This window comes from Enoplosus armatus, chromosome 21 (genome assembly GCF_043641665.1).
Source record: "Enoplosus armatus isolate fEnoArm2 chromosome 21, fEnoArm2.hap1, whole genome shotgun sequence".
Taxonomy (NCBI): Eukaryota; Metazoa; Chordata; class Actinopteri; order Centrarchiformes; family Enoplosidae; genus Enoplosus; species Enoplosus armatus.
In genome coordinates, this window is record NC_092200.1 from 16072856 (window position 1) to 16095093 (window position 22238).

Consider the following 22238-nt stretch of genomic DNA (forward strand, 5'->3'; position numbering starts at 1 on the left):
GATCCCCGGGGGGAATTAAAGTTTATGTAACTACAAGTTTGTCAAGTAACGTTAGTTTGACAAAACTAACCAACAATCTGCTAACCAATCTACATATAGCTGTTAAATAACAATCAACATCAATTATTATTAATAGCTAAGTTAACCGGACGCTCTAACCTAACCCTAACTTTCCGAGCAAATAACGTGTTAGTAAACAGCTGACTTATTACTACCGGCACTGTACTCACCTGAACCTGTTGTGGGCAACCTGATGAGCTTGAGTGACGATAAGACAAAAACTTAGCTTCAGTTAATAATAGACTAATAAGTTGCTTTAGGTTGTGTTTGTTTTAGCGTTATTTAAACATCTTAGCTAACCCCACGGAACGTTAGGCAGTAATTCTTTCGACGATTCTGATTGGTTGATTTTTCTTGTATTCTTACTGCTAAGTAAGTGTTATGACACAAATGACTTTCGAGTTTTTGAATCGCTATTTCTCTCCCACAACTGTCGCGTTTGTATCAATTTATGGTGAGGGATTTCTGCAAATATATAAGAGGACATAGAAAACTTAAACAGCTGCTTAGTGAAACATGTATATGCGGTGTCAAACTAACGCGTAGGCAAAAATGTTTACCCTCACTCATCAGAATAGAGATAAAATACATTATAACCTACAGAATCTCTGTTGGTATAATTTTGATACTCAATTCCTAAGTGGTTTCCGTAGTTTTAGGCGATACCATAAATATATGGGGGTTCTTATTAATTGGATCCGTGAGTGTTTGGTGTTATTATCATCTATATGTATAGATATAGAATACATTGTTCACAATCGAACACCTCTCAAAGGCACTGTACCATGGTACGAATCAAAAAACCTTGACGACCAATTTACGCTAGTTCATAATACACCCCCATCTAATACAATGGTATAATCCAAGAGGTAGAGAAGACCTGTAAGTGAGACAAATCAAGCCTGTGACAGCGGAGAAACTTGAGTTTTATAACAAATAAATACTGAATAGAGGTACGTACTATTCAAAAGTCCACGCTTGACTTCAGTAACCTGTTTTGTTTAACAACAGCACCATGTTTTGCCGAGCTGTCAGTACAAATGTGGGGAAATTGCAAAGAAGATGACCATTTGCTAGCGATAGCTGAGCTATCGTTACATTCCTGCTAACCGACTAGCTGCTAGCCGATGCCTCACAACTGTTCGGACTTGAGCAGGAAGAAGTAGCTTGCTAGCTAGAAGCTAGCTAGCCTTTTAGCTAGCCATCCTATTTTGGGATTGGCATTCCGCTAGCTAGTAACATTAACTTAGCTGGCTTTTTCTGACTGTAAGAAGGCCGTTTGTTTAGTAACGTTAACACGTCCCTTTGAAAGACGGATATGGGCATATGTGAATTGGCTAGCAAGAAAAACTGTGCATCATGATGTTGCAATGTTTTCCCTGACGTGAAATCAAGTAGTATGAATGACGAGAAACAGCACAGGGCCTTGTTTCTCCTACTTGCAGGGAATCAGTGATTCTTCTGGAAGTGTATATATTATTATATGCAGCAGACTCGCCTCGTAAATTGGCCAGCTACCATAGTATTAATAGCTGATGGTTACCCCGATGTGTTCACTGTTGATGAACGTTAGCTAGTATCCCCTCTATTAACTTGAGCACAATGTTTACCTCATCTGTTGCTACCATAGTAATGTGAGCAGCCCATTTATCATGAGACTCATTTCGCTTGATGTACATGTTCACCTTGCCCTATATCCTGACATCTGTCTAATGCAGTTACTCTTGATTAATGCTATTTTCAAAGCTTTATAATGTTGAATGTTATTTTACAAAATATGACCCTTTTTAACATTTTATTATTATATATTTAGTGCCACTAGCTTCATAAAAACATTTTTTTTCATTGTTATGTTTATTGTGTCACCATGCCAAGGATCGGTGTCTTTCCTTTGTGTTCCTGCTGCTGCTTATGCCTGGTTCACTAGTAAAGTGTAATCCATTCACTTTTTATTTGCTTTAACAGTCCAAACTGTAGGATGGGTGGGCATTTGGTTACATGATAACAGATAATAAAGACACTGAATCCAAGAGTCAAGCAAATTATCTGCTCATTTTGTAATTCCTTTACTCACTTCTGTATTCATGTGTTTGTTTTGTTTGTAAGGCTGAAAGAGAAACAGTACAATGTCCTTAAAGCCGCGGGTGGTGGACTTTGACGAGACATGGAACAAGCTACTGACGACAATCAAGGCTGTTGTGATGCTCGACTACGTGGAGAGAGCCACGTGGAATGATCGGTTCTCGTATCCTATGCCAACTTGCTCCATTATTGAAATTTACTACAATGCAAGATGTTTTGCTAAGTATCAGAGCAGGGCCTATGGACAGGAAGTCACACAGCTGCTCAGTACAGTAAAGCAGCTGCCAGCTTGCATAGAGCTGTATGTATTTGACTTTAAACACCAAAATGTAGCTAATTCATAAAGGCACTAACAGTTTAGATAGTTCATTTACCCATCAGTTTTTTTAAACACTGTCATATTTAATATGTTAAATGTCAATGTTTATTTGTAGGGACCCACTAAGTAACACAGCAAATTCTATATCTAGTATTACATACGCACTACATCTTTATTAACTTTATATTTGCATCTATGAACAATGTAATCATGTTTATTTATCCTGAATTCTGACACCAGTGACATTTATGCCTTGTGCGTTGCATACCCCGAGCCTTTGGGTGAAAAATTATACACAGAGACTAAGGTGTTTCTTGAGAATCATGTTCGGCAGTTGTACAAGGTAAGCTCTCCAGCGGCTGGCAAAGAAAAACGTGCAGAGTGCATTTTCTAATATTCCTGCTTTATGCTTCTTTCCATAACACCTGCCATGCTTGTGTGTGTATTTTAGAAAGTCCTGGAATCAGAGGAAAAGGTTTTAGTGATGTACCACAGATACTGGGATGAGTACAGCAAAGGAGCGGACTACATGGACTGCTTGTACAGGTAACATTGCAGCTTTTATGTTTCCACTTGATATATTGAAAAAGTATTCATATATCACAGTGTCACTATGCTGATTCACCATGTATAGTGCCATATTTTCTTCTCCACCTTCATTTTAAACCAAAGGTTGCAAGTTGAAGAAAGTAAAACTTTTCAGGGCCATGTCTTTATCAGACATATTATCAGTTTGTGGCCTGAGTACATGATTACACTGTTTCCCTAAGTCCACAATGGTGTTAAAATGGTTTGTCTCTTTGAAATGTTTCAAAGTACAAATGAAGGACATGGCTGCTGTATTCAGCTTGCTGTTGGCTGTTGTCAGTGTGGTGTGTTCAAGTACAACTTTTAACAGAAGACGTGGGCCGAAGCAGGTGTTGTTCTTTGTCCGCCCTGCTTCTTTAAAGTTGGCTTGGTGTGTCAGGCTCCGTAGATGCAGAGTGTACTTATCCCATCACTAGCTACAGCATTCCAGCCGGCAGTTTTTGTACACTTAAAATATTACCTTGAAAAGTACAGTGTGAAGTGCCAACGGTCATTTTGATGTGTCCTGATTCATTCTAAATCAATACTCCCTTGGAGAGCTTTCAGATCTATTTTTATGTGCACTTCCCACCAGACTGTCTGTGCATACATATGCCTTTCTAATTCATTATGTCAGCGTGAGAGAGAGAGAGAGAGAGAGAGAGAGAGAGAGAGGCTCTTGGCTTTGGTAGTGACATAGTAGTGTTCGGTTCTTAATATAGACGAGGGTCGCTTATTATCCTCAACTGATGCCTGTGTGAATATACATGTGTGAGTTTGCACCCTGTCAAATACAAATCATGGTGTTGTGGAGGTTGAACTGAAGTGCCAGCTGAATCAAAACAGTTAACACTGTCTGTCTGGGAGCTGCCCTCCTTGCTTCCTTTGAGAAATGTTGAAACACACTTCCAGCGTATGCGTTACAACATTAGATTACCTGTCATATGAATTAGTCACGGCAGTGTAAAGTTAATCCTCCTCATTTTGATACTCGGTGTGTTTTGGTGAAATATAAAACTTTTTCAGTGAGACAGAACATGACCTTGCCCGTCTGCTGTTCAGTGCTTTTGCAGTTGGATTATCAGAGCTTTTTCCCCCAGACTGCAGCCTACAGGGGGTTAATGAGTGCAGTGAGACACAGCCATACAGTAAATGTATGGGCTGTAAAACCAAAACAATGCTGAAATGCTCTGCAGACTTGGGTGATATAATTCTCAGTGACTTTAGTCTGTCAATCAAGTCCTTTCACATAACACAAAGTAATTTGATTCACGGGTATATATAAAAAATGAATTAATGTAGGATTAAGAAGCCTAATTAATTGTTTCTGTTAATATTATTTGAATAATCTTAATCTGTTGGTCTATTATTAATAAGCAGTTTTTAATCTTTCAAACAGGTGTGAATTACCTGTGTTTGACCAGTTAATGGTACTAATGTTGGGTCTGAAAACATGAATGCAATCGGTTCCACAGTTTGTCTATGCCTAGCCTGGACATTCTTGGCTTTCATTGGCTAACCTGACACTCAATAGCCACAGACTGAGTGAGTGACCATTAGGGTAACAAAAGAATGACCGTCTCTCTCACACACACACAAACACACACACATTAGATAGTAGATGACATCTAACATTTTGTTTGTGCAGGTATCTCAACACTCAGTTCATCAAGAAGAACAAACTAACAGAAGCAGACCTACAGTACGGCTACGGGGGAGTGGACATGAATGAGCCGCTCATGGAGATTGGAGAGGTATTGACTGATTTTCTCACGCTGGTAAAAAAAATATATACATTCTGCACATTGAGACGTCTACGCCCACTGGGGTTATGAGCTAAAAAGTAAGGAGAGCACATGCACAGAGTGATTGAGAGATTAGTTGGATTCAACCTCTGGCATGCAGTACCCAGGTCAAGATTTCACCGTACACCACCCAACTTCTGTGACTTACTCGTGATCCTTTTACACTATTGTGATATGCTGTCTTTTGTCTTGGCAGTTGGCGCTAGACATGTGGAGGAAGCTAATGATCGAGCCCCTTCAGGCTGTCCTGATCCGGATGTTGCTGAATGAGATCAAAAAGTATGTTTTTCACACAAGAGGATGATTTTCTGAAATCCACTTTTAGTTGGCTAAAATGAATATTTCTGTCTTTCTTCAATGGTACAGATAAGAGGAATGGCGTCGTTGTATTCTAATTGTACACTCATTTGTTTTTAATTATCATTATTGCAATGCCTGATTTCCAGTCTTTCACCCTTATTAATATCTGGACATGCAGTCTGATTGGGCTGCAGTATTTAACCTACCTGGTGTTCCCACCATGCTAATCATTTCAGTGCTCAGCAATACAAACAAAACCAAAAAATCAGACCTAACGTTAGCTTCCTTGCCTCTTACAGTGATCGTTGTGGCGAGAACCCCAACCAGAAGGTAATCCACGGGGTCATCAACTCCTTTGTTCATGTTGAACAGTACAAGAAGAAGTTTCCACTAAAGGTGAGACAACAAGTACTGGACCCAGAGGATTACAGTCATTTGATTCTCAGGCTGTTTATCAAGCTATTGTTGATAACGCGAACAATGAGGTCAATGTATCTTTATTTACCATTTGTGTGGACTGCCCTGATCCTACCCCTGATTAACTCATTGTGTGACATTATCCACAAGATGTACCTCACAGCAGGTGTTCGCATAAGTCTGTGTATGTCCGTGTTTGCTAAATCCTATGCGGGCCACGTCCTCTTCCTGTGTTGCAGTTCTATCAGGAAATCTTCGAAGGGCCATTTCTGACAAAAACGGGAGAGTATTACAAACAGGAAGCCTCCAATCTACTGCAAGAATCCAACTGCTCACAGTATATGGAGAAGGTAGGAGAGATGGAACAGATAATGCATGTAAAGTATGTTCAAGTGAAACCTTTGAGCTGCTAGAACACTGCCATACCCTTGCTTTTGAGTTGTTTGTGTTCTGCATGGATTAAAGAACCCCCCCCAAAAAATGTAGCTCCGCTGCCTTCCTTGTAGTTGGAGTTTAAGATAACAAACGGTGTGCATCTTGCTTGGGATGAGTGTGTGTATCTGTGTACTCACCAGCATCCAACAGATGAGTGTAAAATTCACCCTGGGCCTGTGTGTGTGTGTGAACTGTCAGGTCATGTCAGTCTGGTGACATAAGAGTATTAATCTGAGTATTAGCTCTACCATTAACCCGCTAAGGCTGAGATCACAGACCCCTGGGCAACCTCAGCTGCCATGACATCTCTCTCTCTCTCTCGCTGTCTCTATGTCTCTATGTCTCTCACTCTCATGCGTTCATTCCGGCAATAATCAGATTTCTCTCTCCAGCCTGTAAACAGGATCATCATTAAAGCTTTACCAGGCATCAGGGCAGTATGTGATATGACACTGAGCAGTGACAGACTCTGTAGGACAGTACAGTCCCCCTCCTTGGTGATAGTTGCTGCTTATCTGGGGGGTCTGTGTGCTGTGTGTGTCAACTGCCCTATCACCACAGAATGACACTCTGGCCAATGTGTTCCATACAGTTTTGACAGGTTTTTTACACTTTACACAATGTATAGTGGAGGAAGAGTTGGCGCAAGCAGCAAGAAGGAAGCTGAGTTCCTGTTCTGCAACTTGGTCATGAATGGAAGAAAATGTGATTTATATTTGTAGCATTTGTTTAGAATTCATCATTGGATTAGACATCATTTTGGATGAGACTTTGGTGGGGGTTTTTTTTTAATTCATAGTAAGACTATTTGTTTTGAAATGCCTTGCTGTGTTTAAAGGTGTTATGGGCCATAATCAGTTGTTTTCAGTCATCTAACAATAGTTCAACATTTTGCCAAAATTCAAATTTTAAGATAAACTGATGAAAATCAACCTACCTCATGTCCTCTGTCTGCTAAAAAAAAAATATACTGTGATGCAAAAATGTGACAGTCTGCATTGTGGTGAAACTAAATCTGATCAGATGCCCAAAAAACCCCCACAAATATTAGTTCTCAATTTTGTGTAGAAGAGAAAAAAAAACACCATCAAAAACAACTACTCGTCCCCTCGGGTCACCTAATGAGTGTAATAAGTGAATGGATCTAGTAATAAGAGTTATGTTGTCTTAACTTGTGTTCCACTACTTGTTTTGGTCACGGTCAGTTTAACAACACGTATGCCAGCTCAGATGTAGTATCACATTCGATAGATCCAGTCACAGGTTGTATTAAAAAGCTATCATGTATTTGGCTTTTTGAAAGCTGCAGATACATCGGGATTACTGATTTGTTGGATTTTCTTCCTCCAGGTTTTGGGACGGTTGAAAGACGAAGAGATGAGATGTCGGAAGTACCTGCACCCCAGCTCCTACGCCAAAGTTATCCACGAATGCCAGCAGAGGATGGTGGCAGATCACCTGCAGTTCCTGCACGGGGAGTGCCAGAGCATTATTCGTCAGGAGAAGAGAGACGGTCAGTCCACTACTGTCCTTTTGTGTCCCGATGCATGGATCTAATCATTAAGCTAATCGTTATGGATATCTATATACTCGCGCAGTATACACATTCAGTTGTGGCCTGTCATGTTGTTTTGTCCAGACATGGCCAACATGTACACCCTGTTGCGGGCCGTGGCCAATGGGCTGCCCCACATGATCCAGGAGCTGCAGGTCCATATCCACAACGAGGGCATCCGAGGCACCAGTAACCTCTCTCAGGAAAACGTTAGTACTTCACTGCTCTCTGTGTGTGTGTGTGTGTGTGTGTGTGTGTGTGTGTGTGTGTGTGTGTGCGTGCGTGCGTGCGCATTGAACATGCATTTCTAGGAATAATTGTTACATCTCCATTTATCTTGCTTTTATCACAGGTTGTTGTACTGCTGAAGCTTGAAGACAGCTTAATATGACGTTTTTATGATAACGCATTACAAGTTTAACTGTGGCCTCATGTGTTCAGTGTTATTGTTGGTGTTTTTGGATTAATTAATTACAATATCGTCACGTCACTTCTCCTCACATAGAGGTTATAGCACCTGCCTGTATTGTTTATTGATTATTTCAACTTTTGTAAAAAATGTCATTTTTGTCTGTTAATTTAAGCTGCAAGTAGTTTGTCTTTTAATACAACTTTGTTTCTCTCTTCTGGCTTCTCTAGATGCCAACCCTGTTCGTGGAGTCAGTGCTGGAGGTTCACAGTAAATTTGTTCAGCTCATAAACACAGTTCTAAATGGAGATCAGCACTTCATGAGTGCACTCGATAAGGTATTAAACCCCAGACTCATTAAACAACATACTCATAACAGGCTTTTGGCAAGTTCTTTTTTCCTAGTGTACTTTCTGTAACTGCAACTACAGTTATAAATGTGTTAAAAGTATAATTCAGTAGATGTGTTAATGTTTTTGTTTCCCCAACTGGACTGAATGTGTTCATTTGATATCTATTTATTTCAGGCTTTGACGTCTGTGGTGAACTTCAGGGAGCCCAAGTCCATCTGTAAAGCCCCTGAACTGGTGAGTGCACGCACGCACACACACACACACACACACACACACACACACACACACACACACACACACTCACATTCACACTCAGTGTTATACACAGTGCCTTGACCAGGTCATGTCTCTCCTGGTGTCTCTGTCCAGCTGGCGAAATACTGTGATAATCTGCTGAAAAAGTCGGCAAAGGGAATGACGGAGAACGAGGTGGAGGACAAGCTGACCAGCTTCATCACAGTGTTCAAGTACATAGACGACAAAGACATCTTTCAAAAGGTGACCCGGATTCTTATGCTGGAAGATAACAAAAATACAGATGTTTCACTTTTGTTTTTCTCAAATGTCTTGTGACATTGTGATGTACAAACCTAGACTAAGAAGGTGGTTTTGAGCTTAAAATAGTTCAAAAAGTATCATAACATGTCCATTTTTAGTATCCTCAGTAGTTCCAAAATACAATACTGTTTTTCAAGTCTTGTCTTTCTTTGTTTTCCACAGTTTTATGCCAGAATGCTAGCAAAGAGGTTAATACACGGTTTATCATTGTCAATGGACTCTGAAGAAGCCATGATCAACAAACTAAAGGTAAATCCAAAGCTTTGATTCACGAGAACACACTCATTAAATCTGCCATGTTCCTCTCTTTTGTTTACTCCCCCCCCCCCCACTCCGTTCAAACACTCTCCGTCCTTCTCCCTATTTCCACAGCAAGCCTGTGGCTACGAGTTCACGAGCAAACTCCACAGAATGTACACAGACATGAGCGTGAGCGCCGACCTCAACAACAAGTTCAACAATTTCATCAAGACACAGGAGACGGTGGTGGACCTGGGCATCAGCTTCCAGATCTATGTATTACAGGTGAGGGGGCCTTGTTATTTCCACTTCAACATCTGGATTTAGAAATTTCCAATCACTTCACTATATTTACCCTGGCTTAATCATCAATTCCACCGACCACACCTTTTGTTCCCATGTTTTCAGTCCAAATGTGTAATGTTGTGGTGTGTATGCCTTGTGGTTGCAGGCTGGAGCCTGGCCTCTCACACACGTCCCCTCCTCCACATTCGCCATCCCTCAAGAACTAGAGAAGAGTGTGCAGATGGTGAGTTGACTCTGAATTGTCATTTGTCGAGGTCCACACTGATTTTAAAGGAGCCCCTTGCTAAATCCATTCTGTCTTCACCTCCTTTTGCAGTTTGAGTTGTTCTATAATCAGCACTTCAGTGGGAGGAAGTTGACCTGGCTGCACTATCTCTGCACAGGTAGCACAAACACACACCACATGCACTATTTAAAGCTGAATTATGCAAGATTTGAATGTAAAATACATCCGTTTGAGCCAATATCTGAAAGTGTGACTGCAAGTGAAGGTCCAGAGGTTTAATGCATATGGGGAAAAAATGGTTCAATTTTATGTACCGCCATTCATCTGTGTCTGCTTGTCTCAAACAGGTGAGGTGAAGATGAACTACCTGTCCAAGCCCTACGTTGCTATGGTGACCACCTACCAGATGGCTGTGCTGCTGGCCTTCAACAACAGCCAGACGGTGACATACAAGGAGCTGCAGGACGGCACCCAGATGAACGAGAAGGAGCTACAGAAGACCATCAAGTCCCTGCTGGACGTCAAGATGCTCAACCACGACTTAGAAAAGGTCTGTGCTTTCATGTGCGACAAGTGGTGTTTGAAGTAAATCCCACAACTTGTCATTCGTTATGGGTATTGATTGGGAAGTTTATGTTTATTTGTACGAGATGCCTTGTCAAGTCCTTAGCAGCCTCCGTTTATGTTCCAAAAAACTAGCAACATATGCCTTCCTTCCATCAATACACACCCACAGTCCACAGACTGCTACCGTAAGTTTGTTTCAAATTTGAATACAGGATGTCTTCCCCTCTGCTCACAGGAGGAGATTGAAGTCGAGTCCACGTTTTCACTAAATATGAGTTTCACCAGTAAAAGGACAAAGTTCAAGATCACGACGTCAATGCAGAAAGACACACCACAGGTGAGACAAACGGTTCTCCGTCCTTCTCAAGATCCTGTCTCAAGCTTTGCCCTGTTGTTTGTCAGCCATGTTGATATCTAAACACTTGTGACATATCTCTCTGATCTTTAGGAGATGGAGCAGACGAGGAGCGCCGTAGACGAGGACCGCAAAATGTATTTACAAGCTGCTATAGTGAGAATCATGAAGGCCCGCAAGGTGCTCCGACACAACGCCCTCATCCAGGAGGTGGGTGGAGGTCACCTCGACTTGGAAGCTTTTGTTGAGGGGTTGATGGAAACAGCCTGTATATCACATATACAGTGTATATACACATATAAAACCGCACACTCACACTATACTTACTATATACTATGCATACTATAGATATCACCCCAATTTAGGTGTTTGTATTTATCTAAAATGCTCTTCTAAATAATAATATAAACATATTGCAGATCTAGTTTCAGAGGCACCAGGTCTGTGTGGCAGCGTTCTTACATTCCTGTTTGTAACATTAGGTGAACTGTTTAATCACTGTTTTTTTCAAACGTCCCCTGTGTGCAGGTCATCAATCAGTCCAAAGCCAGGTTCAACCCAAGTATCAGCATGATCAAGAAGTGCATCGAGGTGCTCATCGACAAGCAGTACATCGAGCGAAGCCAGACCTCGGCAGACGAATACAGCTACGTCGCATAGGCCGAAGAGCCGAGCGCTTACACACAGACACTCGCCTGTGCGACCGACCGGCAGATGCAGGTTTAAAAACGTGAAATAAATAACAAAACAGACTCATTCATCCATTTAGGTTTTGGACTGTTGCTGTCTGCTGTGATTCTATGCGGTGACTAACAGCAGGACTGGTGCCTCCATCTTTGAAAACAAGACAGGTCATCGTGTCACGTCAAGACAGCCAGCTAACACCACCACCCACAAGACCCTCCTCCCAACCCCCCACCCACCTTCTGATTTTAAGCTGTTTACAACATCACCAGTGCCACGCACCTGTGCGTCAAACGACAAAAAGAAAATGCCTATAGCTGTTCGAGAGGAAAGAGCTGATAAACATACTAGTAGACCGAAAATAAAGGAGAGGAGGAAAAAAAAGGAAAAACCGGGGAAAGGAGTCAGTTGTGACATCAATGACACATTGGTGGCTACACATTAAAAAACATGCTTTCTTTTCTCACGTTTGCAGTTGTTGTGTGTTTTATTTTTCTTTCTTTGTTAAATGTACTGAAGTTAGGAAAAAAATATTGTAATAAAACTGGTATACTGACTTATTGTATCTACTTTCAAATGTAAAGAAAAAATGAGGTGACAAACATGATCCTGCTGCTTGTCAAATAAATAAATAAAAACACTGAAAGGTTTTATGTAAACATCTGTCAGGTGTTTCCATGTTTTAGTCATTTCGGTTGTCGTTTGTCACTGAGTGTGTACTCTTGATACTGAGATGTTATCATGACATAACAGGTTCTTTTCTGACTCCACTCCCAGCAATGGCCATGTTTGTATGAGACTGCTGAACCCTGGAGCTCATGCCAGCCATTTCATCACGGCATCAACAGCACAGCAGTTGACTCAGGAAACTCCAGCAAAATGTATAGAAATGATCAAAATTGCCCATCTTTATCAGAGTTTAAAGCTCAAAGTGTGGTGATAATGAAAACAGCTATGTTAAGGCAACAACATGGATGAATACATATTTCCCAGCATTCATCTCTCTCTCTCTCTCTCTGTCTCTGCATAGGCCCATACATTGTAATTACGGGTATTTAACATTGACTCAAATAATTAATATTATATATAGAAAAGTAAATGTTAAAATATTCTAAATTTGAAGTGGCATCGTATGAATGGCAGCTAAAAAAAAAAACCCTGCGACATATGCACATGCGCGTTACGACAACCACGGCACTCAGTGAGGTGAGCCCGCGAGCCAGTTGTGCTGACAGCTGTCCATGGTGCTGACGCAGGCCAGAAGGCGCGAGGACGTCTCATTCAACCGGGAGGGACGATGAAACACGGTCTGCATAACACACAGTATATAATACATACAGTGATCCACGAGACTGCTGAGGCAGGGAGGAGTCGATGACAGTGTTTTACATGTAACGTTGTCGCGTTTTCGCCATGTGCATTTCATTTGTCATTTATTGATTTTAAATGGTGACAAACAAGCAAACCGGAAAGACGCTACCTCCTATTGCACCCTACACTTACAGGATTGTCTATTATTTTGTCAGACTTCTTCGATATAAAGGACCTCGTGGCGCAACGGTAGCGCGTCTGACTCCAGATCAGAAGGTTGCGTGTTCAAATCACGTCGGGGTCATTTCTTTTCAGTAAAAACTATCTGAAGGTTGTGACTACTGCGTTGATACAGATTGTAAATATACCCAAAGGCATTGTCCAGTGTATGGAAGAGGACAACTTCAGTATCAAGCAATGAATGTATAAATGAAAGGGGACAAACTTGAACTACTAAAATAATGTTGGAATAAATTCAGAATTAGGAAAAATAAAAGTTGGTAATAAATAAGTAAATGACTAAAATGTATTGCAGTCGTAGTGTAGTGCAACAGACATTTTGATTACATTTAGATTTGCTGTAATACAGGCATTTTATCCATGCACCAGATGGCATTTTGGTAAAATTAATCCTGGTTAGAAAATCATATTCATTTGGGCCTTTTCCAGTGAATGAACTAATGCACAGGCAGGGGAAGCAGACATTTCTCATCATAACTGGTTGGGTCTGGGCATGTCCTTTGTTATGTCTCACAGTTAGTTAAAGTAGTCTGAAAAGCTCTGACGTGATTTGAACACAACACCATTGCGCCTCAAGGTCACATATTAGGGGATTTTAGACCCCTCAAAAAGCCTCAGGTGTGACTGTCAGAGTACAGCACAACACACAGTACCCTGTAGACTCTATGACACTGAGTGTTTAAGTGAACAATGATGAGGTCAAAATCCACAGCCACAAATATGACAGCACTTACTTTGCCTATTTGTCTGCATTGGTCAGATCACATCCCTGATTATTGTGATGTGACTGTTTAGTGAAGCTTTGATTGCTTGACATAGTCTAAAATCTTCTGTTACATTTGTTATCATATCACATCACATTCACCCGGGGCTTGTCGGGTCACGTCAGTCTAGTGACATAAGAGTTTTAATCTGTGTATAAGCATAACCATTAAGACTGGGATCACAGACCTGTGGGCAGCTTCAGCCGTCATTGCCTCTCTTTCGTTTCTTTGTTTCATTCTTTCCGCTTCACTGTACATTATTGCCAATAATGCGGGTTTTCTGTTTATTTATCCCTCTAGTCTGTAAACAGGACCATCAGCCGCGCGTTTAGCAGGCATCAGGCAGAGGGTTGGGGTCTTGCCTCCCCTCATTATGCTGCTGAAGGGAAACCTTTCCTGTGCAGGAGCAGACCAGAGTCAAGTCCACTTATGAGAGTCCATTTAAAATATCCAATATTGTGCATTATCAATTTGCTGTGCACATATAAAGACATCTGCCACAGCATAGTTATGAATAAGCCCTCTGATTATGAGTCATAGATTTCACATGGGACTATTTATACTAGGATTATTAGGCTGAGGTAAAATATCATATGTACAACAGGAAGGTTTTATTTTAAATTCATTCATGTTTTGTTGTTGGACTACATGGGGATCCAAAAAATTGCGAAACAATATGCAAAACAACAACTGGCAGCATTTGCAAATCCATGAAATCAGAGTGCTAAGGCTGTGGTAACACCATGCTCAGTGTTTACGGCGTACGCTGGGCCCAATCCCCAGAAAGCCAGCAATTAAAGGCTCTAGGCTAAATCCAAACAAGGAAGATTCCTGGAGAGAAGACAAGACATGGTGTAATATTTCTAAGAGCCTGCAGATGGGGCCTTTCAGCTGTCAGAAACACCGCGTGGTGCAGCAGTGGCGCTCATTTTAACGCTCCAGGTTGTGGGACATGTCAAACTGCAGGTCCATGAAGGAGACATTATATATGAATTATAAATGCGCCCATTCAAATCACGCAAATGTTTTGGGGATCCACCAGTCACAACATGACACAATTAAAGCCATGGGCAGATCCTGGTGTTTGTTTTGAGGCTTAGTAGCTTAAAGTCTTACTCCATTTTACCTGTTCTGGTGCATTAGTCAGAGTTAGGGTTAGACTGTAGGGTTATATTGCCTTAAGCTTACAACGATTTATTATTAAGTCATGGTGCTTTAGTAACAGCAGCTAATGGGTGTCATTAGGAAAACCTTAATTAGTCCCACTATTTGGGGGAATGCACATGCCTTAACTTGCAGACAGTGATGATTAGCAGGAAATTGATTCAAGTAATGTTTGACATGGTCTCGAGTGATTTAAATCACAAAACTGCAGTGTTTCGAGGTGTATCTGCAACTGGGGCCAATTGGCCAGTATCAACTAAACACTGTGTCTTCACGTGCAGGCTCACATGAAGCCCCTCCGGTGAAGAACTGTGAGTACAAAGACAACAAGTTAGAAAACACTGACAACCCTCTCACAGTCTTGATGTGATAAAGATTACGAGGTCAGGTACTTCTTGTCATAGATATGGCTTTATTGGAGTTCTGCAAGGTAATACAAACTTACAACACTGCCAATATCAGCCTTAATCATCAATCAACAATCAAGTAGTAATACATTTTACCAATAAAAATGTTCAACGTGCCTTTGACCGAGGTATGAACAAAGGTGGTATTACAAGGCTGTGGAGAAGGTGGAGGAAGGATGCTGTAAATTACACGTGTGTATGAATGAATGGATATAAAGGCGGTGTGTGTGTGTGTGTGTGTGTGTGTGTGTGTGTGTGTGTGTGTTGAATTCTCCGCTGGTGAGGTAAGTCTGCGATGACAGAGGGATGTGTCAGGAATGACCTCCTCCACTCCATGTTGGAGCACGTCCACTGTGGAAGTAACACCTCACTGTCAGTTACATCACACCACACACACACACACACACACACACACACACACACACACAGATGCAGGTACACACATGCTTTGTTTACCATGTCCCTTCTGTACCGCTGACAAATGTGTGGACTGTAAAGGACCTCTCACAGGCTCGTACATCTCCCATTTACCTTTAGATCTAGTTATAATGCCCTCACACGCGAGACTGGACCCTGGACTTCACTCTTAACTCCACCTGTAGCTGCACGTCTCCCGAACTTTAGTGTACCACACACAAACACACATTCCCACCACTGTCTCGCTCCTCCTCCCTGCATTCCTGATGTGCAGTGGACAAACTGTAATTCAGGCTCTTACTATGCTATAGCAGTTTGGGGTAAGTAAGTGATGTGGTTCCCTGGGGGAGGGGGGGGGGTTATTCTCTAACAAGCTCTCAAGCTTACTGTCACAAACACTAAAGAAATGTCCTGAAATGAAACTGTTTCAGACTGTTTCATCTTCTTTCAAACGTAAAGAAAAACAGTTGCCAGACATGATGCCAAATAATTAAAAACACTGTGGGGATTTATGTAAACACTTCCTTATGTGTTATGTGTACCTATGCAAAGGTAAAGATATGTCCCATAAAGTCATAAAACTGCCCACGGTGTATTTCTTCTAGTTACCTCTAGGTGGAGCATTAGTTGTATGAAAGTGGGAGACTGCGTTAGTAGAGTCTCACACACACACACACATCAGTGTAAGTCGACATTTTAAGTGTCTTGACCCTGACGTGATTTAAACATTAGACATCATACATTGCAAAGTAAATGTCTGCACCAGCAGATCTGCCCTGGACTAATGACGTCCAAAGAAAATGAATACCAAGACTGATCTTTTAGGTCGTACTTGTATAATCCAAATTCCATCACAGCAGGTAATGTAGTATAGTGGTAGTGCAGTTTGGAAAAAGGGCTGTCCATCTCGCACTCGTGTTCATGTTCACTCACTTGGACGACATTAGATCATAAAGAAGAAGAAGAGCTGCAGGGAGTGAGTGAAGCTCCACGCAGAGGTTGCAGCTTTTATCAGTAAATTGGGTCATAGATCCAGCCCGAGGCCGCTTTCTCATTTTGCACTTCAGTTTAATCATTTAGTCACATACATACTATTAATACGTGCTGTGCTATCAGTGGCACAAGTGCAGCTCAGTTCTAGTCCTTCAGTGTGACTCGTGCATTCAAGTTGAGATTCTACATCTGTTTGTATGTACCATGTGCTGAGTCACCCAGGCAGTCCCAGTCACATCAGATCCAAGTGTGGTAACGTGCACGATACTTGCTGCAATAGACCTGCACCACTCAACCTGAGCCTGGATCAGGGTTTCCCCAGAACCTAACCTAACCCCAGACCCCCAGGAGCCCCAAAGTTCCCGTGTTGTCTGTGCTGCAGGTGCTTAAACGTGTGTTTAAACAAATGATGACCAACTAACGGCCATACAGCTAACCTGAGGAAGGGGTTTTTCTAGGACTCTGGGCAAAATTGGTGTGGAGGAGGAGGAGGAGGAGGGAGGAGGAGGGGGTTGATTTTATGGAACTCTGGAAGTCCCTGACTCTGGTTCTGGAATCTAGATCATAACCACTGATAATACTGGAGATGAAAATGTGGTTAAAAGTATATTTCTCCAGGCATAATGTCCATCACCATAACGACATGAAATCAACAAAAGGCGGTTCAGAAGATCTTTACAAGGTTTCCATTCCACCACACCAGCGTAGACCAGGACTCTGCACTGGAAAAAAAACACTGCAAATCCAAGTGTTACGCAACTTCTTATGATAAGAGAAGCAAAGACACGTACAGTGAATTCGGTGGGTGCTGCAGACATTCTTAGTGCCTGCTCTGACATGCGGGCGCACTAGCAGCGTCAGTCCAGTGGTGCGCTCCCGCTGGAGAGGCTTCTTTCTTTTTTTCTTTTTTTTTTTGGTCGGGAAGTTTCTGTAAGTGAGTCAACACGGCACAGGGAGGACGCCACCCAGCCCCGCCGCTGGATCCAATGCTGGATGTTTCTCTCTCTCGTGTCCTCCGAGGGCGCAGGACACCGAAGGCAACTTCACTTCCACCTCTTCCACAACAACTGGGGATTTAGTTTCTGGGCTTTTTTTTTTGATGGTTAGGATGGTTGTCGGAGCTTTGACGCGGCTTTTTCCTCATTGGAATTAACGCAGCGGAGGAGCGATGAAAGTGACGGTGTGTTTCGGGAGGACCCGGGTGGTCGTTCCGTGCGGAGATGGGAATATAAAAGTCCACAGCCTCGTCGAACAAGCGGCCATGAGGTACAAGAAGGCGATCGCTAAGGTAAGCCGCCCCCCCACACACACACACACGGCCCTGCCCCCGGTGTGCTTTTTGTAAACGCTGCGCCCCGTGTGCGCGCAGCGGCACTCCGCATCCACACTGGAGCCTCAACATGGCGCTTCTCACGGGCTAAGACAGAGGGGACAGAGGAGTGGGTGGCTGCCTCTAGACCCGGAGCCAGTGGGGACCCCCCCCCTACCCCCCACCCAATCCAGGGGCACCCGGTGTGGAGGGACAGAGGGGGTGTGCACTCACTGAAAGAGGAAACTTTTCATTGTTATGTCTCAGGAGATGATTAGTATCATGGCAGTTCACTATTTCTCCACCAGTAAGTCCACAAGTTGTTAGGAAACTTAGGTTGTCAGATTGGTCATTAAGAAGTTCAGGAAACACTGGAAAAGGAGTGTGTTGAACAAGTGTGTGTGTGTCACAGTAAAAAAACAACAACATTTGTGCAACTAGACAAAACATTCACAACATACATGGAAACACAGTAAAGGTGCTACTACATGCACAGTATAAGTCCCAGTATGAGTTATAAATGCCTTTTACTGCAGTGTGAGTGTTTTACACTCATTGCCCTTTGCAATTACACGCTGACGAAAAAACAAAAAAGTTTTAAGTTCATCCAAGTTTCATCAATTAAATGACGGAACACATGACTGTGTGAAGCCCCCCCTTGCCAAATGTGAATGAGGACACTGATTGCGTTTTCCCTTTGTGGGTTTCTAGTGGCTGCGCTTTAAAGCCCATTAAATGACTAATGAATGAATTCAGGTTTGGTACTGTTTCCATGGTTAGTGGCGGCACTTTCCCCTCTTTGCCAGTGGGTGGTATTAACATTGGAGTCACGTTGATGCTGCAGTTCCTCCTCAAGGGGCTTGGAATACCTTGATGGGTGCCAAGTTATTTCTGTCTCCTCTCTGTTTCAGAGAGAAGGACTTTCAGCAACCTTTTAGACAGGTTTCAGAAAAAGTCCAGAGTGAGAGCACGGTGATGGCGGGTGTGGGGTTCAAAAGACTCTCAGAGACGCTGTGCTTCACTTCACACCTGTACCCTCGGCTCCGTGGTGACGGATGAAATACTTCCGACTTCTTGGAAAAGATGAATATTCACTGTTGAGTGGATTTTACCACCGAGGAGGCAAACAGTGACGAAGTAGGTCAACATTAACAGTCATTCTTGAAGAGCACTTCCTCCTTAGATACACACTAGCAACTCACACACACATTCGCTCCTCTGTTTACCAGTGCTTGATGGTTCTCCATGGTTCAGCAGAATGGAGGCGACTGGTCTATTGATCCATGCAGTGGTGCTGGCTTCCCCTCTGGAGAACGCTTGGCTCCGGGTCAACACTAACTACTGTATCACAGGCCAGCCAAGACCTTTGGACTGCAGGGAGATATAGTCACACATAGGTCACTTGAGTTTTATAATATTCCTGCAGCTGACAGCAACACAATATTGCTTTAACCCCTCATTTAAAAGTTGCTGAATTTACAACGTAACAAAAGTCACATGTATTTAAAGATGTTATGCGTAATTACATCCCATGGCGTGCAGATACTGTGTCATGCCATATGTATTTAAATACCGAAAACCGAATGTATCACTTTTGCCATAAAAAAGTACATAAATCAACCATAACTAATCCGAGACCACAGTCAGCTTGGGCGATCCAGCTTTAGCACAAAGAACAGAGAAACAAAGGAAAGTGAAACAGGCATCTGCCACAACGCATTCTGCAACTGAAGAGGGTTTTTAAAAAAAGTGGCACACAGAAGTGTAGTTACTGCCGGTTCATATTTGTGTGGTGTATGGGCGGCATGCTGGAGTAGGTACGTGGTCCAATTTTTTTTTTTTTTTATGCAATTAAGATCCAAAGGCCTTTCTGAACACAGCCTGACGTGCTCTATTGGATCACTTTTATACCTGCAGTTGGGTTCGTTTGGACAGGACCAAGGGGAAAAAAACATACGCTGTTGCCTTTTACTTCTGCTCTGGGGTTTTTTTTTTTTTTACAACAGCTGTTAGCATGAAGTCATTCAAACCGACAGCTATATTACAACAGGGGGTGGTTACCGTGTGGCCGCTTCGGCTAAAATACTGAGAGTAGGATACAAGCTCAACACACTTCTGTTTCAACTACTTTCCACTTACTGATTATTCATGCTAAAATCACATATCTAGCCTGCTAAAATGAAATCTGTTTTGCTTGTCAAACCACAAACAAACCACACCAGAGTTTCACTTGGAAGCTTGGAACTGGGGTGGTCTCGGGACGGTTGTTTCAACCCGGCGCCAGAGTTTGATTGACAGCTCTCACACCAGTCCAAACTAACCCGACCGAACGGGCAACTGAACCAAAACAGGTTGGGTGCGACAGCAGGAAGGAGGAAGTCAGAATTGATCACTTTTGTTGCTGTCATAACATCACGTTTTACGTCTTAGTTTATCCGATTTATCTGGAGACAAACAGATGAGGCATGAGTAGCACTCCCCGCACCTCCTGCTCGAGCTGAAAACTCACGTCTTCACATCCGCCTCTTCTCTACCTTCCACCTCTATACTTAAAGCTGATCTCGCCTCCACCTCCATTCTGCCTGACTCCAGTGTCTTTATATACCTCTTTATTATACATGACCCATCTTGGGTTGCAAAGATAGTTGTAGAAGTATTACTACGGCAATGCGGAGATGCTTTGTACTCTTGCAGCCTTTGCTCTTAGTTGCCTGTAACATTGGTGGTCCATGAAATTAGACTTTGAATTAGCTGTGGTGAATTGGCTGAGCCCAATCAGACAGTGTCACGAGCTGTGCCGGTGTACCTGATCTTCTCTGGGGACCCTTGAGGCATTCGTCACAGTCTCAGTGGGACAAGGAGGCACGCACGAATCACCCACTCAAGCACCATTAACTTCGGAGTCAATCTGCTCTACAGTATGCACAGTCATGAAGGATTAAGCTTCCCATCCTGCCTTTCTGTTCCCAAGGCCGATGTTTTTAGCCAGTGAAGTAATAACTGAGTATTTACAACGGTTTTAGTCATGTAAGCAAGAGCAATATGAAGATGTTATTTTGTGGGCTTTTCCTGTTGGCATACAAAACTCCACGTAGACATGACTGGGATGTTCACATCTTTACTCATCCTCTCCTCAGTCTGGTTCCACTCGCATGTGGTACACCGTCAGAGACGTAAAAAACAAAAAGAATACTCAAACCTCCAGTCACTGGATCCATAATTTGTGGCTGTAAGTCTTTGATGAGCTGCATCTCTAGACCCTATTTGTTTCCCGTACCTTCCCACAGCTGCTCGACCTAAATGTAGGCTAAAGCCTTAAAGTGCATAATTGCCCTTTTCCCTCCAGAAATTCCACAAATTCAGCCTTGCAGACATGTCACTGCAAAGTCAAGTTTTTGTAATACACAGATGTAGAATAACCTCAGGGGACAACACGGTTAGGTAAAACAAAGTCACAAATTTCCATATTGCCCCTGTCTTTCATTATACAGTACATCAGCAGCATATGAGGAGCATGTGTGCTGTGCCCATACACATGCATGTGAATCAGAAAATGATAAAAGGCTGGCGGTTGACTTAACAGTGACTGTGTCCAATGTGGAAATAATGAAAATGACCATGCCTACTATGCCCTGAACACTTCTCTAAGCACTGTTATTGTCACCACACCACTGCTCCAAAGTACAAGCCCTCCACAAACAAAAAACACCACAGAATTTCATAGAATCTACGTTTAAAGTGGCTGACATCGAAAGTTAGGAGTAGTTGGACATTTAGGGGAATATGCTTTTTTGCTTTCTTGATGAGAGATAGATGTGAAGATCAACACCATCCTCATATCTGTCTGTTAAATACAGCCAATGAACTTACTGTAGCACAAAGACTGGAAGCAGGGGGCACAGATGGTTACACTTTGTTTTTTTTTGTATGGATTATACAAACATGATAGAACGTGTTCATTTTACAACGCAGCTTTAGAAATGCGCTTGGAGCCAGGGAAGCTGTTTCCCCATATTTTCAGTGTTTATACTAAGCTAGGCTAATCGGCTGCTGGCTGTAGCTTCATATTTAGCATACAGGCAGTGTACAGTGCTATCAACCTTCTCATCCATCCATCAACTCTCGGGTAGAAAGCAAATAAATATTTGAGACTGGAAAAATAAAAGTTCACTTTACATCTTTAAAGTGCAAATTTAATGTGGCAGGATAGAAATCTCTATCTCTCTCTTAGTTATACCAAAACATCTGTGTGTCTTTTACTTCCACCAATTGAAGCACCAAATTGATGTTGATTTGCAGGAAAAATTAAAGACAAGACGCCCTGCAAAACGAAATATGTTAACGATATTTGTTTCTGTCAAGGAATTTTCTAAATGTTGTTATTTAGAAAGTTTC

General features: G+C 42.3%; 2 protein-coding genes and 1 non-coding gene across 3 annotated transcripts in view; all 3 read left to right on the plus strand.

Annotated features, from left to right (window-relative positions):
• The first annotated feature begins 937 nt into the window (after window positions 1–937).
• Window positions 938–11901, plus strand: cul2 (cullin 2). Its single transcript, XM_070928095.1, has 21 exons — window positions 938–1013; window positions 2167–2305; window positions 2702–2804; window positions 2913–3007; window positions 4677–4782; window positions 5030–5112; window positions 5433–5529; window positions 5790–5900; window positions 7336–7498; window positions 7625–7749; window positions 8180–8287; window positions 8477–8536; window positions 8672–8800; window positions 9023–9109; window positions 9233–9385; window positions 9552–9629; window positions 9723–9789; window positions 9980–10182; window positions 10435–10536; window positions 10648–10764; window positions 11083–11901. Exons 2-21 carry the CDS (start codon window positions 2187–2189, stop codon window positions 11212–11214), a joined length of 2238 nt encoding a protein of 745 aa, XP_070784196.1. The 5' UTR covers window positions 938–1013; window positions 2167–2186; the 3' UTR covers window positions 11215–11901.
• Window positions 11902–12781: 880 nt separating this feature from the next.
• Window positions 12782–12853, plus strand: trnaw-cca (transfer RNA tryptophan (anticodon CCA)). The gene has a single exon. It is a non-coding gene; the product is annotated as a tRNA-Trp (tRNA).
• Window positions 12854–17562: 4709 nt separating this feature from the next.
• The window catches only part of LOC139304541 (partitioning defective 3 homolog), a 309773-nt gene continuing 305097 nt past the window's right edge, over window positions 17563–22238 (plus strand). Inside the window, exon 1 of the mRNA XM_070928476.1 lies at window positions 17563–17822. Within this exon, the coding sequence (XP_070784577.1) occupies window positions 17703–17822 (120 nt within the window). The 5' untranslated portion in view covers window positions 17563–17702. The remainder of the gene's footprint in view (window positions 17823–22238) is intronic.

Coding starts and splice junctions, on each gene's coding strand:
- cul2 (XM_070928095.1), top strand. CDS start 2,187: ATGTCCTTAAAGCCGCGGGTGGTGGACTTTGACGAGACATGGAACAAG. Junction 2,306..2,701: donor ACGTGGAATGATCGGTTCTC/GTATCCTATGCC, acceptor TTCTGACACCAG/TGACATTTATGCCTTGTGCG. Junction 5,530..5,789: donor AGAAGAAGTTTCCACTAAAG/GTGAGACAACAA, acceptor CCTGTGTTGCAG/TTCTATCAGGAAATCTTCGA.